A 16,145-nucleotide genomic window follows, 5' to 3' on the forward strand; every position below is an offset into this window, starting at 1 on the left:
AAATGGAGCTGATGATCTAAGCCACAGTCAGCTCCAGGTCTTGTTTTTGCTAGCTGTGTAGAGCTTCTCCATCTTCAACTGCAAAGAACTCATTGTTCAGTCACTCAGTCATGTCTGAGTCTTTGCAACCCCATGCACTGCAGCAAACCAAGCTTCCCTGTCCTTCACCATTTCCTGGAGCTTGCTCAAATTCGTGTCCATTCAATCAGTGGTACCATCCAACCATCTCATCCTCTGTCATCCCCTTCTCCTCCTGCCTTTAATCTTTCCCAGTGTCAGGTCTTTTCTGATAAGTTGGGTCTTCACATCAGGTGGCCAGAGTATCTGAGCTTCAGCTTCAGCATCAGTCCTTCCAATGAATATTCAGGATTGATTTCTTTAAGGATTGACTGGTTTGATCTCCTTGCATTCCAAGGGACTCTTAAGAGTCTTCTCCAGCACCACAGTTCAAGCATCAATTCTTTGGCGCTCAGCATTCTTTATGGTCCAACTCTCCCATCCATAAATGACTGTTGGAAAAACCATAGCTCTGACTGAAGTGAAGTGAAGTGAAGTGAAGTCACTCAGTCGTGTCCGACTCTTTGCGACCCCATGGACTGTAGCCTACCAGGCTTCTCCCATGGGATTTTCTAGGCAAGAGTACTGGAGTGGGTTGCCATTTCCTTCTCCAGAAGATTTTCCCCACCCAGGGATCAAACCTGCGTCTCCCACATTGTAGGCAGACGCTTTACCATCTGAGCCACCAGGGAAGTCCTATCGCTTTGACTGGATGGACTTTTTTTGGCAAAGTGATGTCACTGCCTTTTAATCTGCTGTCTGGCTTTTTCATAGCTTTTCTTCCAAGGAGCAAACATCTTTTAATTTCACAGCTGGTGTCACCATCTGCAGTGATTTTGGAGCCCTAGAAAATAAACTGTCACTGTTTCCATTGTTTCCCCATCTTTTTGCCATGAAATAATGGGACTGGGTGCCATGATCTTGGTTTTTTGAATGTTGAGTTTTAAGCCAGCTTTTTCACTGTCCTTTTTTACCTTCATCAAGAGGCTCTTTAATTCCTCTTCACTTTCTGCCGTAAGGGTGATGTCATCTGCATATCTGAAGTCACTGATAATTCTCCCAGCAATCCTGATTTCAGCCTGGCATTTTGCATGATGTACTCTGCATATCAGTTAAATAAGCAGGGTGACAATATACAACCTTGTTGTAGTCCTTTCACAATTTTGAGCTGGTTTGTTCTATGTCCAGTTTTAACATTTGCTTCTTAACCTGCATACAAGTTTTGCAGGAGGCAGGTAAGGTGGTTTGGTATTCCCATCTTTTTAAGAATTTTCCACAGTTTGTTGTGATCCGCACAAACACTTTAATGTAGTCAGTGAAGCAGAAATAGGTGTTTTTCTGGAATTCTCCTGGTTTTTCCTATGATCCAGTGGATGTTGGCAGTAAGCCACAGTCAGTTCCAGGTCTTGTTTTTGCTAACTGTATAGAGCTTCTGCATCTTCAGCTGCAAAGAATATAATCAATCTGATTTCGGTACTGACCACCCAATGATGTCCATGTGTAAAGTCATCTCTTGTGTTGTTGGAAGAGGGTGTTTGCTATGACCAATGTGTTTTCTTGGCAAAGCTCTGTTAGCCTTTCCCCTGCTTCATTTTGTACTCTAAGGCCAAATTTGGCTGTTATTCCAGGTATCTCTTCACTCCCTACTTTTGCATTCCAGTCCCCGATGATGAAAAGAACATCTTTTTTTGGTGTTAGTTCTAGGAGGTCATGTAGGTCTTCATAGAATCTCAACTTCATCTTCTTCAGCAAAACTGTGATGTTGAATGGTTTGCCATGAAAATGAACAGAGATCAGTCTATCATTTTTGAGATTGTACCCAAGTACTGCATTTTGGACTCATTTGTTAATTATGAGGGCTGCTCCATTCCTTCTAAGCAATTCTTGCTCACAGTAGTAAAATAATGGTCATCTGAATTAAATACACCCAGTCCTGACCATTTTAGTTCACTGATTCCTAAGGTGTTGATGTTCAGTCTTGCCATCTCTTATTTGACTACATCCAATTTACCTTGATTCATGAACCTAACATTCTAGGTTCCTATGCAATATTGTTCTTTACAGCATTGGATTTTACTTTCACTACCAGATACAACCACAACTGGGCATAATTTCCACTTTGGCTCAGCCTCTTCATTCCTTCTGGAGCTCTTTCTCTGCTCTTCTCTAGCAGTATATTGAACTGCTACTGACCTGGGGGGGCTCATCTTTCAGTGTCATGTCGTTTTTGTCTTTTCATACTGTTCATAGGGTTCTCAAGGTAACAATACTGAAGTGATTTGGCATTCCCTTCTCCAGTGGACCACATTTTGTCAGGCCCTAGCAGGGACATGCGCTTCAGCCATTCAGTATAGCTGGGTGACATGAACTATAACAAAAGTCAGGTAGGAAGTACATACATGGAGTTAAAGTGTCAATAATCTTTTATTATTTAGTAAAAAATAATGAAGAAATTTTATTAGACTTTAAACAAACATATCTCTGTAATAAAAATTGGAAAAAAATACATAATTAACAAATTCATGGAGGGAAAATGTTAAAAAGCAGTTGATGAACCTGTGCAAGCAAGAGTTAACCTAGCACACTTGAGACTAATATCTTTAGGAAGTCCTGCTTTTGCAAGTTTGGTCCTTGGCTGGTGTCTGGAAATTTGGATTTTAAGAAGGTTCCTAGCACTCTTTGATAAGAGTGCCTAAGTTGTTTGGAGAAACAGTACAGTTTCTGCTGGACTCTGTTTCCTCTGGTAGTCAGGAATTTGCTATTCCGTTGGCAGAGGATATGTGCATGGCCAGCCCCTAATAAAAACTGTGGGCCCTGAGTCTCTAGTGCGATTTCCTGGAGACAATTTTCACATATTGCTACAACTCATTGCTTGGGAAATTAAGTGTGTCCAGGGTTACTCCACTGGGAGAGGACTTTTGGAAACTTGCAGCTTATTTCCTCCAGACTTTACCCACATGCTTTTCCTCCATTCTGATTCTGCTCTGTATTTCACTATGATTTATCACATGGAAATAATAATATATAATAAATATAAATATAAATAAATATAAATCATATCCATAGACTTAATATAAATTATATCCAAATAATAAATATAAATCATATCAATGAGTATAACTATATGCTGAGTCCTGTGAATCCTCCAAGTGGGGGATCAAAACCAGGGGTGCAGTATGGTCTTGGGGACTCCAAACATAGAGGCAAGAAGAAGAGAGGACACAAAACATGTAGGACAAATAGAAAGAAAATACTAAGACTGTAAATTTAAACCTGGCTATATTTGTAGTTTTAATAAACATATTTGAACCATTTATGAACAAAGACCATGTGTTATGTCAGAACAGATCAACAGATTTTCAACACATTTATTTCATATGTTCTCTGACCACAGTGGAGTTAAACTAGATACACAGTAACCAAAAAAAAAGAAAGAAACTAGGCAATCTTTGTATGTTTAGATATTTTGAAATATGCTTTTAAATAACCCCAGACCAAAGAAGTAATTAAAATTGAAATTAGAAAGTGTTTTTAACTAAATGATCATGAAAGTGCCACAGATTAACAGTTGTAAGATTGGAGTGACATCTAGGAAATAGTGTAGAAGCAGCTCCAAGTTCCTGCCCTTCCAGTCAAACTAGCAGAAACTGTCAGAAGCAACTCTGTAAGAACTCTGAACAACAAAGTTTTATAGCAACCAAGTGAATGCTGAAACAAGAAAAAAGAAACTTAGCAATGGTGGCAGAAGTTTGTATGTTTTTACTTGTCCTTGCTCCACCCACTCCCTGCTCTGAGGCAGTCTTGATGGCAGCAACCCATACTGCGAGTACTGGTTCTGGAAGAAGAAAAGCAGATATTACAAATTATTGTGTCTGTATATTCTAACCTGCCTGGGAGCTACCTGAAGGACTGACAGAAGGTGCTCATCTATGTTTCTCCTAATTCATATATCAGACCAGAAAAGTAAATTGTATCTCTGGCTAAGATTTAAGTTCCAGAGTATATAAAGGATTTCTATAATTCAGCAACAGAAGACAACCCAATTTAAAAATGGGCCAAGTACTTTAAGATTTCTCTAGAGAAGTTACAGTGGGCAGTAGCACATGAAAAAGCACTCACCATTAGTTATTGTGTCTATGTGCTCAGTCATGTCAGACTCTTTGTGACTCTATGGACTATAGCCCACCAGGCTCCTCTGTCCTTGGAATTCTCCAGGCAAAAATCCTGGAGTAGGTTGCCATTTCCTTATCTGGGTATCTTACCGACCCAGGGATCAAACCCACATCTCTTGTGTCTCCTGCATTGGCAGGCAGGTTCTTTACCATTAGCGCCCCCTGGGAAGCCCAACATGAGTTATTAGGCAAATGCACATCAGAACCACAAAGAGATACCATCTTACACCTGTTGAATAACTGTAGTAAGCAATGGAAGGTAAGTGTTTGTGAAGATGTGGCCAAATTGGAACCTTCAGATACTGTTGCTAAGAATGTAAAATGGTGCACTGTGGAAAACAGTTTGGCAATTTCTCAAAAAGTTAAACATAGAATTACCATATGATTCAGCAATTCCACACTTAGGTATACACTCAAGAAAATGGAAAAACAGGGACTCAGATACTTGTATGTAGATATTCAGTGCGGCATTATTCACAGTAGTCAAAAGGTAGAAGCCAGCTAAGTGTCTATCAAATGATGAGTAGATAAATGAAATGTGGTATATACATGCAATAGAATATTGCTCAGTTATAAAAGGGAATGAAGCTCTGATACATGCTGCAGTATGGTTGAACCTTGAAAAGCATTATCCTAAGTAAAGTAGGTGCAGAGTACGTCATGCGAAATGCCAGGCTGGATGAAGCCAAAGCTGGAATCAAGATTGCTGGGAGAAATATCAATAACCTTAAATATACAGATGACACCACCCTTATGGCAGAAAGTGAAGAGGAACTAAAGAGCCTCTTGATGAAAGTGAAAGAGGAGAGTGAAAAATCTGGCTTAAAACTCAACATTCAAAAAGCAAAGATCATGACATCTGGTCCCATCACTTCATGGCAAATAGATGGGGAAACAATGGGAACAGTGACAGACTTTATTTTGGGGGCTCCAAAATCACTGCAGATGGTGACTGCAGCCATGAAATTAAAAGATGCTTGCTCTTTGGAAGAAGAGCTATGACAAACCTAAACAACGTATTAAAAAGCAGTGACATCACTTTGCTGACAAAGGTCCGTCTAGTCAAAGCTGTAGTTTTTCCAGTATTCATGTATAGATGTGAGAGTTGGACCATAAAGTTCCCATAAAGAAAGCTGAGCATGGAAGAATTGATGCTTTTGAACTGTGGTGTTGGAGAAGACTCTTGAGAGTCCCTTGGACTGTAAGGAGATACAACCAGTCCATCCTAAAGGAAGTAAGTCCTGAATATTCACTGGAAGGACTGATGCTGAAGCCTAAGCTCCGATACTGTGGCCACCTGCTGTGAAGAACTCACTCATTGAAAAGACCCTAATGCTGGGAAAGATTGAAGGCAGGAGGAGAAGGGGATGACAGAGGATGAGATTGTTGGATGTCATCACTGACTCGATGGAATGAGTTTGAGCAAGCTCCGGGAGTTGGTGATGGACAGGGAAGCCTGGTGTGCAACAGTTGGTGGGGTTGCAAAGAGTCTTGACACGACTAAGTGACTGAACTGAAGTGAAGTAAGCCAGAAACAAAAGGACAAAGGCTATATAATTCCACTTACATGACATATCTAGGAACAGATTTATAGAAACAAAAAGTAAACTAGAGGGGAAGGGGTGATTGGGGAGTTATTGCTTAAATAGGTAAAGCACTTCTTTTTGGGAGAAAATTTTTGGAAATAGTGTTGATAGTTGCTGAGCATTATGAAGTAATAACACCACTGAATTGTACACTTAAACTGATTAAAACGGCAAATATTTTACCACAATAAAAAATTCTAGGATTTAAAAAAAAAAATTTATCCCCGTAAGTAGCTGAAGCTATTTCCTTGAGGCTAGCATATAATCTAAAAGAACTATTAGGAAAGAACACTCCATCTGGAATTATTTGAAAACAAAGAGAAAATTCCCATCTGGAGTGACTTAAAATAATGTAGTAGATACAGATAAGAACAGAAATGAGCATTTTAGAATGTAAACATTAAAGTAGAATCAACAAAGCCAAAAATTGTGCCTTTAAAAAGGCCAATAAAATTGGCAGTCTCTGGCAGGAATAATAAAGTGTAAAAGAGAATGCACAAATAGCCACTTCTAGGAATGGATAATGGGATAATGGATAACTTTAGATTGTACAAATGGGAGATCACTGTAGATCACAGGATACTGTGAACAATTTTATGTGAATTTGAAAATTTAAGTGAATAACTAAGTAGCACATTTACTAAGCTGACTGGCTTAGTGAAATTGGAAATGGCTCTGTAATGTCAGTTTTGTCAAAAAGTAAGTGTGCATATGTGTGTGGATCTGTTTTTGGATTTTTCTATCCCATCCTTCCTCAACTGGAGTTCCATAAGAGGATTAAGCCTCACAGAAAGTTGAGTGATTGTATTTTTAATTTTCTCAAAGACAGTATACAGTTGATATTATTTCAGATCCAGAAGAGCTAAGTTAATCCATTGTATATAATAGATGCCTAAGGGCATTGGAGCTTACTTAACACTTCTGGTAGAGAAGAACTGATCTATTCTATTCCATTGATCCATTTGTTCAGTCCTGTGCTAAAACCACACTGTCTCAAATATTATGACATTATAAAAAGTATTCATCCTGAAGAAGTCCCCCAAAAGATTGTTTTAGCCATTCCTACTTTGCATTTCCATGTATGTTTTAGAATTACTGCAGAGCATTCAGAAATAGACATTTAAGAAAATGATACTGAATCACTTAGATTCACATATGGAAGAAAGTGAACTTGATTTATACCTCACAACACACGTAAAAATCAGTTCCTGAAGGGTAATAAGCTAAAAATTAATGGTGAAATAGCAAAGCTTTGAGCAACTAATACAAAAAAATATCTATATGTTTGTGGGTTGGGCAGCATTTCCTAAAACATGACACAGAAGTCATTGACAGTGAAGAAAAGATTAGTGGATTAGAATACTTCTCTCTATCTGAAGAAACCAGTCTGAGAGTAACTACAGACCTGGAAGGAAATATTTACAATGCATATAGCCAACAAGAAACTTTTATCCGCAATATATAAAGAACTTTTATGCAACAATAAGAAGTAGACAAACCAGTATAAAAATGAAAAAAACTTACTGATCAAGAATGTCCAAGAAGTTATATAAATAGGTCAAACTTATAAAAAGGTCTCAGTTCCATTAGTAATAGAGAAACAAAACCCCAATGATAATTACATCACCACAAGAACAGTTAAAATCTATGACAAGACTAAAGCATCACCAAGGATTTGGAATGGTGGGAGTGCTTAGGCAGTGTTTATGAGAATATAAATCTGACAAAGCTTTGAAAAAATGGCATTATATACGAAATTTGAACAGTCTTACCCTATGACTCAAATTTCACTTCTAGGTATATATCCAATGAATATGTGTTCCCTTGTCTTTCAAATAGTCACTTATTTGAATGTTGGTTGTTGGCAATTTTTATTTTATTTTATTAATTTTTATTGGAGTATATTTGCTTTACATTGTTGTGTTGGTTTCTGCTGTACAGCAAAGTGATCCGCTGTTCAGTTCAGTTCAGTCGCTTAGTCGTGTCTGACTCTTTGCAACCCCATGAACTGCAGCACGCCAGGCCTCCCTGTCCATCACCAACTCCCAGAGTCCACCCAAACCAATGTCCATTGAGTCGGTTATGCCATCCAGCCATCTCATCCTCTGTCGTCCCCTTCACCTCCTGCCCTCAATCTTTCCCAGCATCAGGGTCTTTTCCAATGAGTCAACTCTTCACATCAGGTGGCCAAAGAATTGGAGTTTCTGCTTCAACATCAGTCCTTCCAATGAACACCCAGGACTGATCTCCTTTAGGATGGACTGGTTGGATCTCCTTGCAGTCCAAGGGACTTTCAAGAGTCTTCTCCAACACCACAGTTCCAAAGCATCAATTCTTCTGCACCCAGCTTTCTTTACAGTCCAACTCTCATATCCATACATCACCACTGGAAAAACCATAGCCTTGACTAGACGGACATTTGTTGGCAAAGTAATGTCTCTGCTTTTTAATATGCTGTCTAGGTCGGTCATAACTTTTCTTCCAAGGAGTAAACATCTTTTAATTTCATGGCTGCAGTCACCATCTGCAGTGATTTTGGAGCCCAAAAATAACGTCTGCCACTGTTTCCACTGCCTCCCCATCTATTTGCCTTGAAGTGATGGGACTGGATGCCATGATCTTAGTTTTCTGAATGTTGAGCTTTAAGCCAACTTTTTCACTCTCCTCTTTCACTTTCGTCAAGAGGCCCTTTAGTTCTTCTTCACTTTCTGCCATAAGGGTGGTATCATCTGCATATCTGAGGTTATTGATATTTCTCCCGGTGATCTTGATTCCAGCTTGTGCTTCTTCCAGCCCAGCGTTTCTCATGATGTACTCTGCATATAAGTTAAATAAGCAGGGTGACAATATACAGCCTTGATGTACTCCTTTTTCTATTTGGAGCCAGTCTCTTGTTCCATGTCCAGTTTGAACTGTTACTTTCTGACCTGCATACAGATTTCTCAAGAGGTAGGTCAGGTGGTCTGGTATGCCCATCTCTCTAAGAATTTTCCACAGTTTATTGTGATCCACTCAGTCAAAGCCTTTGGCATAGTCAATAAAGCAGAAATAGATGTTTTTCTGGAACTCTCTTGCTTTTTCAATAATCCAGCAGATGTTGGCAATTTGATTTCTGGTTCCTCTGCCTTTTCTAAAACCAGCTTGAACATCTGGAAGTTCATGGTTCACGTGTTGCTGAAGCCTGGCTTGGAGAATTTTAAGCATCACTTTACTAGCGTGTGAGATGAGTGCAATTGTGTGGTAGTTTTGAACATTCCTTGGCATTGCCCTTCTTTGGGATTGGAATGAAAACTGACCTTTTCCAGTCCTGTGGCCATTGCTGCCTTTTTCAAATTTGCTGGCATATTGAGTGCAGCACTTTCACAGCATCATCTTTCAGGATTTAAAATAGCTCAACTGGAATTCCATCACCTCCACTAGCTTTGTTTGCAGAGGTGCTTCCTAAGGCCCACCTGACTTCACATTCCAGGCTGTCTGGCTCTAGGTGAGTGATCACACCCTCATGATTATCTGGGTCGTGAAGATCTTTTTTGTACAGTTCTTCTGTGTATTCTTACATATTCCTTCTTTTTTGGATTTCCTTCCCATTTAAGTCACCATAGACCATTGAATAGTTTTCTGTGCTATACAGTTAGTTTTCTAAGTTACCTATTTTATACCTAGTAGTATATATATGGGGGCTTCCCATAAATAGAGTGGGTAAACAATCTGCCTGAAATGCAGGAGATGTGGGTTTGATCCCTGGGTTGAGAAGGTCCCATGGAGAAGAAAATGGCAACCCATTCCAGTATTGTTGCTTGGAGAATACCATGGACAAAGCAGCCTGGTGAGCTAGAGCCCATGGGGTTACAAAAGAGTTGGACAAAACTTAGTGACTAAACAACAACCACAGCAACCATGTTTATGTCAATCCCAGTCTCCCAGTTCATCTCTTCCCTCCTTCCTCCTTTGGTATCTATATGCTTGTTGCTGCATCTTTGTCTCTACTTCTGCTTTGCATATAAGTTCATCTGTATCATTTTTCCAGGTTCCACATATGGGCACTATTGTATGATATTTGTTTTTCTCTTTCTGACTTCACTCTGTATGACAGTCTCTAGGTCTGTTCATGTCTCTGCAAATGGCACAATTTCATTCCTTTTTATGGCTGAGTAATATTCCTTGTATAAAGCACGTCATTATCTATTTTTCTGTTGATGGACATTTATTTTGCTTCCATGTCTTGGCACTTGTGAATAGTATTGCAGTGAGCATTGGGGTGCATGTATCTTTTTGAATTACGGTTTTCTTTAGATATATGCCCAGAGTATGACTGCTGGGTCATATGATAGTTCTGTTTTAAGTTTTTTAAAGAACCTGTTCTCTATAGTGGCTATATCAATTTACATTCCTACCAACAGTGTAAAATGGCTCCCTTTTCTTCACACCATCTCCAGCATTTGTTTGTGGATTTTTTGATGATGGCTTTTCTGACTGGTGTGAGGTGATACCTCATTGTAGTTTTGACTTCCTTTTCTCTAGCAATTAGTGATGTTGAGCATCTTTTCATGTGCTTGTTGGCCATCTTTATGTCTTCTTCAGAGAAACATCTATTTAGGTCTTTGGCCTATTTTTTGATTGGGTTGCTTTTTTGATATTCAGCTGTATGAGCTGTTTGTATATTTTAGAGATTAATTCCTTGTCAGTTGCTTCATTTGCAAATATTTTCTCCCATTCTGAGGGTTGTCTTTTTGTCTTATTTATGGCTTCCTTTGCTGTGGAAAAGCTTTTAAGTTTAATTGCAGTGCTCAGTTGTGTCCAACTCTTTGTGACCCCATTGACTTTAGCCTGCCAGGATCCTCTGTCCATGGAATTTTCCAGGCAAGAATACTGGAGTGAGTTACTGTTTCCTACTCCAGGGGATCTTCCTGACCCAAGAAGAATGATGCAGCCTCTTGCATCATTAGGCAGGTTATTTACCAATAGTGCCAGCTGGGAAGCCCTTTAATTAGGTCCCATTTGTTTTTGTTTTTATTTTCATTACTCTAGGAAGTGGGTCAAAAAAAATCTTGCTGTGATTTATGTCAGAGTGTTCTGCCTATGTTTTCCTCTAAGAGTTTTATAGTGGCTGGCCTTACATTTAGAGCTTTGATCCATTTTTAATTTATTTTTGTGTATGGTATTAGGGAGTGTTCTAATTTCATTCTTTCACATGTAGCTGTTTCGTTTGCCCAACACCACTTACTGAAGAAACTTGTTTTTTTCTGTACTGTATATCCTTGCCTCCTTTGTCATAGACTAGTTGCCCATAGATGCGAGGGTTTATATCTGGGCTTTCTATCCTGTTTCATTGACTTGTATTTCTCTTTTTGTGCTGGTACCATACTGTCTTGATTACTGTAGCTTTGTAGTATAGTCTGAAGTCAGGGAGCCTGATTCCTCCAGCTCTGTTTTTCTTTCTCAGGATTACTTTGGCTCTTTGGGGTCTTTTTGTTTCCATACAAATTGTAAAATTTTTGTTCTAAATCTGTGAAAAATGCCATTGGTAATTTGATAGGAGTTGCATTGAATCTTAGATTGCTTTGGGTAGTATAGTCATTTTCACAATATTGATTCTTCCCATCCAAGAACATGGTATGTTTCTCCATCTGTTTGTGTCATCTTTGGTTTCTTGTATCAGTATTTTATAGTTTTCTGAATACAGGACTTTTGCCTCCTTGGTTGTTTGCAATTTAATGCACATTTTTTTTTTTTTTGTAGGGACAGTATTATAAATTGATGGGTTTGTGTGTATATTGGTGCATAATCATTAGTGTCCAACTCTAACAAAAATTTTTGTAAATGTATCTCAACCCTTTAGTGTGGAACAGAATATATAAGGCTAACCTGGAAACTTATCCCTCGTTTATAACACTGTTTTTATGAAAGAAGATAATCTTTTATCATATACATTTGCATCTACAGTAATAAGGGCAAGAAAGATCCACACCCTAATACCAGGAGTATCTCTCTTCCCTTACCCTTTATGACTGCTGCTTTGTAGGTACCGAGTACCTGTAAGTTGAGTTTATAGGTAGGTGAGTGCCTCTTTGTTCCAGTAAGAATTAACCCGTACATCTTGGTGACATCTCACAGTCCTTCCAACTCAGAATTCTCATATTCTGTCATATTCAGAATTATGACTGGCATATTAAAATAAAATTTTTATATGGCATATTGTTTTCACTACGTTTAGGAGGGTGATAGATTCAAAAGTAATTCAGAGAGTATCTGAAGTCAGTCCCTATTTTTTAACAGATAAATAAGCAAGCTCAGAGAAGTGAAGTAAAGTTGCCCATGTTACTCCCTCTTCATCATCATCAAAAAATAGTTGCCATATGTAGAGTATCTACTGTTCTACACATTAACTCATTTAATTGCCAAAGCTACCCCTTTTATATATGGCAAAACCAAGCTACCAAATGTAAGAAGTAACATGTATAGGTTTAAACCTCTCTGCTGACATTATCTTTTAGCCTAATAGTACTAGTAACTGCACAGAAATTTTAACCTATATTGATATAGCACCTTTTCTGAGCCTGGCACTAGCAAAAAGATTTTTAGTGATGATTATTGACAATAAAAAGGTTGTTTTGTCTAGAAAAATTAATTATAATGTCTCATTTCACATGCATTCTGATTTTCTTGGGATGACTGGAGAAAAGGGTATTTTTTCCAAAATATCTAAAAAATAATGTAAATATCTTTTACACATTTAGAAAAAATTTATTTTAAATTGTGGATATTATTTTTAAAATAGTAGAGATGTGTGGTCCTCAAATTTAAATTTCTGTCTCTTTTGAACAGTGCTGAGCTCAGAGAATTGGAGAAGAAATTAAAAGCAGCTTACATGAATAAAGAAAGAGCAGCTCAAATTGCTGAAAAGGATGCCATTAAATACGAGCAAATGGTAATCATGTTTCTGGTCATAATGTTTTCCATATTTTTAGCTTCATTTAGAAAAGCAAAAATATACCAATTTTTAGAAAATTGTTGCATTCTATAAAGAATTTACAGTTTGATTTCTCAAATAATTTTATAGTTTTTAGATTGTTATGGTGTAGCAAATTATGGATATTGAGCTGTGTAATTTAATATTAGAACCTTTCAGAGACACAGAGAATTAGGTTGCTGGTTAAAATGAACATCTATATTTGGTAACTCCCAGCATTCTTAATGGTGTCTAACTGATTATTCTTTGGCAAACCAATACAGGTTGTTAGTATGATCAGTGTATTTTAGAATGCTGTTAAATTTTTTATTTTTTAAATGTTTAAAAAATCAACTGTAACTTTAGGTGGGAAACTTTTCTGTTTTGTAAACAGAAATCTTTTCTTTTCATGATTTCCTATAATTTTTTCCTCTTTTCTTAATCCTGACCTACTGCCCATTATTATTGGTAATAGTTACTCTTGGGCAAAGGAGTTTCAGACACACTCGGCAGTAGTGTTACACAGTTTAATTTAAAATAAGGTTTATTAACCCTTACAAGCTGCATGTACATCATCACTTGAATTCTTCTTGTCACTCAGGCTAGACATAGATGAAAAGGTCTGATGGCAGTATTACATAGTCTTTTTAAGTTCCCTCACTCTCATTTCTCTATTATTTTGTAGAGCATTTTAATAGCAGAGTTGCCTCTCTCCTAGATCCCTTTCGGAGCTATTTTACAGCTATTATAGAGAAGGGCTTCTCTGGTGGCTCAGCAGGTAAAGAATGTGTCTGCTAATTCAGTTGGCACAGGTTCGATCCCTGGGTTGGGAAGATCCCCTGGAGTGGGAAATGGCAACCCACTCCAGTATTCTTGCCTGGAAAATCCCATGGACAGAGGAGCCCGGTGGGCTACAGTTCATGGGGTCACAAAGAAATAGATGTTATCTGAGCACAAACACACACAGAGAAAGAGGTAAAGGCAAATATTCTGGCTTTTAAAATTGGCCAGAATATATTCTAGGTTAAAAGGAAAAATAGCAAGTGTGAAAAAACATGTTGGAAAATAATACATTTTATTGACCATTTTATAGACCGTTTTTATTTTTGAAAACCTATGCAAATAGGTATGTGTATACAACATCTGTGTATATCAGTACACACACATATGTATATATGTTCTGTATATCAACAAACACATACAATTAGGGGAGTGATATCAAAACACTTAACCAGTGCAGTGTTATATAGGTGTCAGATAAGAGCAGTTGCTGGCTGTTGTGACACAGGTGTGCATGTATGTTAGTACAGAAAAAATCTAGAGGGTTGTATGGCATGCTGTTAACAATGATAGCCTTTGGTGTGGCAGATGGTAAGAGAGGGTAAGGAAATGTCACTCCAAAAGCCATATTCTACCCTTTAAAGTAGAACATGATGTACAGTTTGAACAGTAGATTACAGTTTTAATTATTTTGATAATTGTAGTTAATCAAGGCAATCATAGATATTTACTCTGGTTATTGAAAGACTTGTTACCATTTTCTAAATAAAGTTGAGCCACAAAAATTAAATCAAATACTCTCAGACTTGACTAGGTGTCAGGATATTTAGGTGCTAGTTTTGGCTGTATCTCTCTTAGCCTTAGTTTTCTTATCTGTGGAATAAGATTATTGTATTTCTATAAGTGTGTGGTAATTTGTACAAACATATTTTTGTCATGTCTTATTTTTCCTGTAGAGCCTAGTACAATATGTGCTAAGAAAGCAGAGGAAAGAAGGAATTTGAGTCAAGTAACATTTACAGTGTATATGTTAAAGGCATCAGTTAGATCAGGAATGACATTTAGTTCAGCTCAGTCGTGTCCGACTCTTTGCGACCCCATGAACTGTGGCACATCAGCCTTCCCTGTCCATCACCAACTCCCGGAGCTCACTCAAACTCATGTCCACTGAGTCGGTGATGCCATCCAACCATCTCATCCTCTGTCGTCCCCTTCTCCTGCCTTCAATCTTTCCCAGCATCAGGGTCTTTTCCAATGAGTCAGTTCTTCGCATCAGGTGGCCAAAGTGTTGGAGTTTCAGCTTTAGCATCAGTTCTTCCAATGAATATTCAGGACTGATTTCCCTTAGGATGGACTGGTTGGATCTCCTTGCGGTCCAGGAGACTCTCAAGAGTCCTCCAACACCACAGTTCAAAAGTTATCAATTCTTCAGCACTCAGCTTTCTTTATAGTCCAACTCTCATATCCATACATGACTACTGGAAAAACCATAGCCTTGACTAGATGGACCTTTTTTGACAAAGTGATGTCTCTGCTTTTTAATATGCTGTCTAGGTTGGTCATAACTTTCCTTCCAAGGAGTATCTTTTAATTAGGGTTAACATTAGCCTTGATATTTTATTTTTTTTAACTTTTTCTTTTGTATGGGGTAGAGCCAATTAACAAATGATGTGATAGTTTCAAGTGAAAAGCGAAGGTACTTGGCCATGCATACACATGTATCCATTCTCTCCCAGACTCCCCTCCCATCTAGGCTGCCACATAACATTGAGCAGAGTTCCTTGTGCTATACTGTAGGTCCTTGTTGGTTATCCATTTTAAATATGGTAGTGTGAACATGTCCATCTCAAACTCCCTAACTATCCTTTCCCCTGCTGCAACCATAAGCTCATTGTCTAAGTCTGTGAGTCTTTTTCTGTTTAGTAAGTTCATTTGTAACATTTCTTTTTAGATTCCATGTATAAGGAATGTCATATGATATTTTTCCTTCTCTGTTCAACTTACTTCACTCATACTTCAGTATGACACTGTCCAGGTCTATCCATGTTGCTGCAAATAGCATTATTTCATTCTTTTTAATGGCTGAATAATATTCCATTGTATATATGTCCCACATCGTTATCCATTCCTCTGTCGGCAGATATTTAGGTTGCTTCCATGTCTTGGCTATTGTAAGTAGTGCTTCAGTGAGCATTGGGGTGCATGCATCCTTTTGGATCATGTTTTTGTCCTGAAATGTGCCCAGGAGTGGGATTGCAAGCTCATATGGTAGCTCTTTTTTAGTTTTGTAAGGAACCTCCATACTGTTCTCCTAGTGGCAGCACCAATTTACACACCCACCAACAGTGAGGAAAGTTCCCTTCTCTCTACACTCTCTCCAGCATTTATTGTTTGTGGATGTTTTGATTATAGCCACTGTTCACCTTCATATTTTTATCTGTTTCTCATTTTGTGTTTGATGCTGCTAACCATTCTAGCATTTAGGATGTGATCATAATGGTAAAGGATAACTTTTTAAACTGTCTGGTGTATTTACATTAAAACATTTTGTTAAATGATTTCAAAATGCTCAAAAAAATCAGGGTAACCCATTCAAGATGC

At 38.0% G+C, this 16,145-nt stretch overlaps 1 protein-coding gene across 4 annotated transcripts in view; it reads left to right on the forward strand.

The window, feature by feature from the left end:
• MNS1 (meiosis specific nuclear structural 1) overlaps positions 1-16,145 on the forward strand; it is a 104,779-nt gene that overhangs the window by 59,463 nt on the left and 29,171 nt on the right. For all 4 annotated transcript variants that reach the window (XM_043471884.1, XM_043471885.1, XM_043471886.1 and 1 more), the window contains one exon: positions 12,641-12,743. In XM_043471884.1, the coding sequence (XP_043327819.1) occupies positions 12,641-12,743 (103 nt within the window). The remainder of the gene's footprint in view (positions 1-12,640; positions 12,744-16,145) is intronic.

This window comes from Cervus canadensis, chromosome 6, assembly GCF_019320065.1.
Source record: "Cervus canadensis isolate Bull #8, Minnesota chromosome 6, ASM1932006v1, whole genome shotgun sequence".
Classification (NCBI taxonomy): Eukaryota; Metazoa; Chordata; class Mammalia; order Artiodactyla; family Cervidae; genus Cervus; species Cervus canadensis.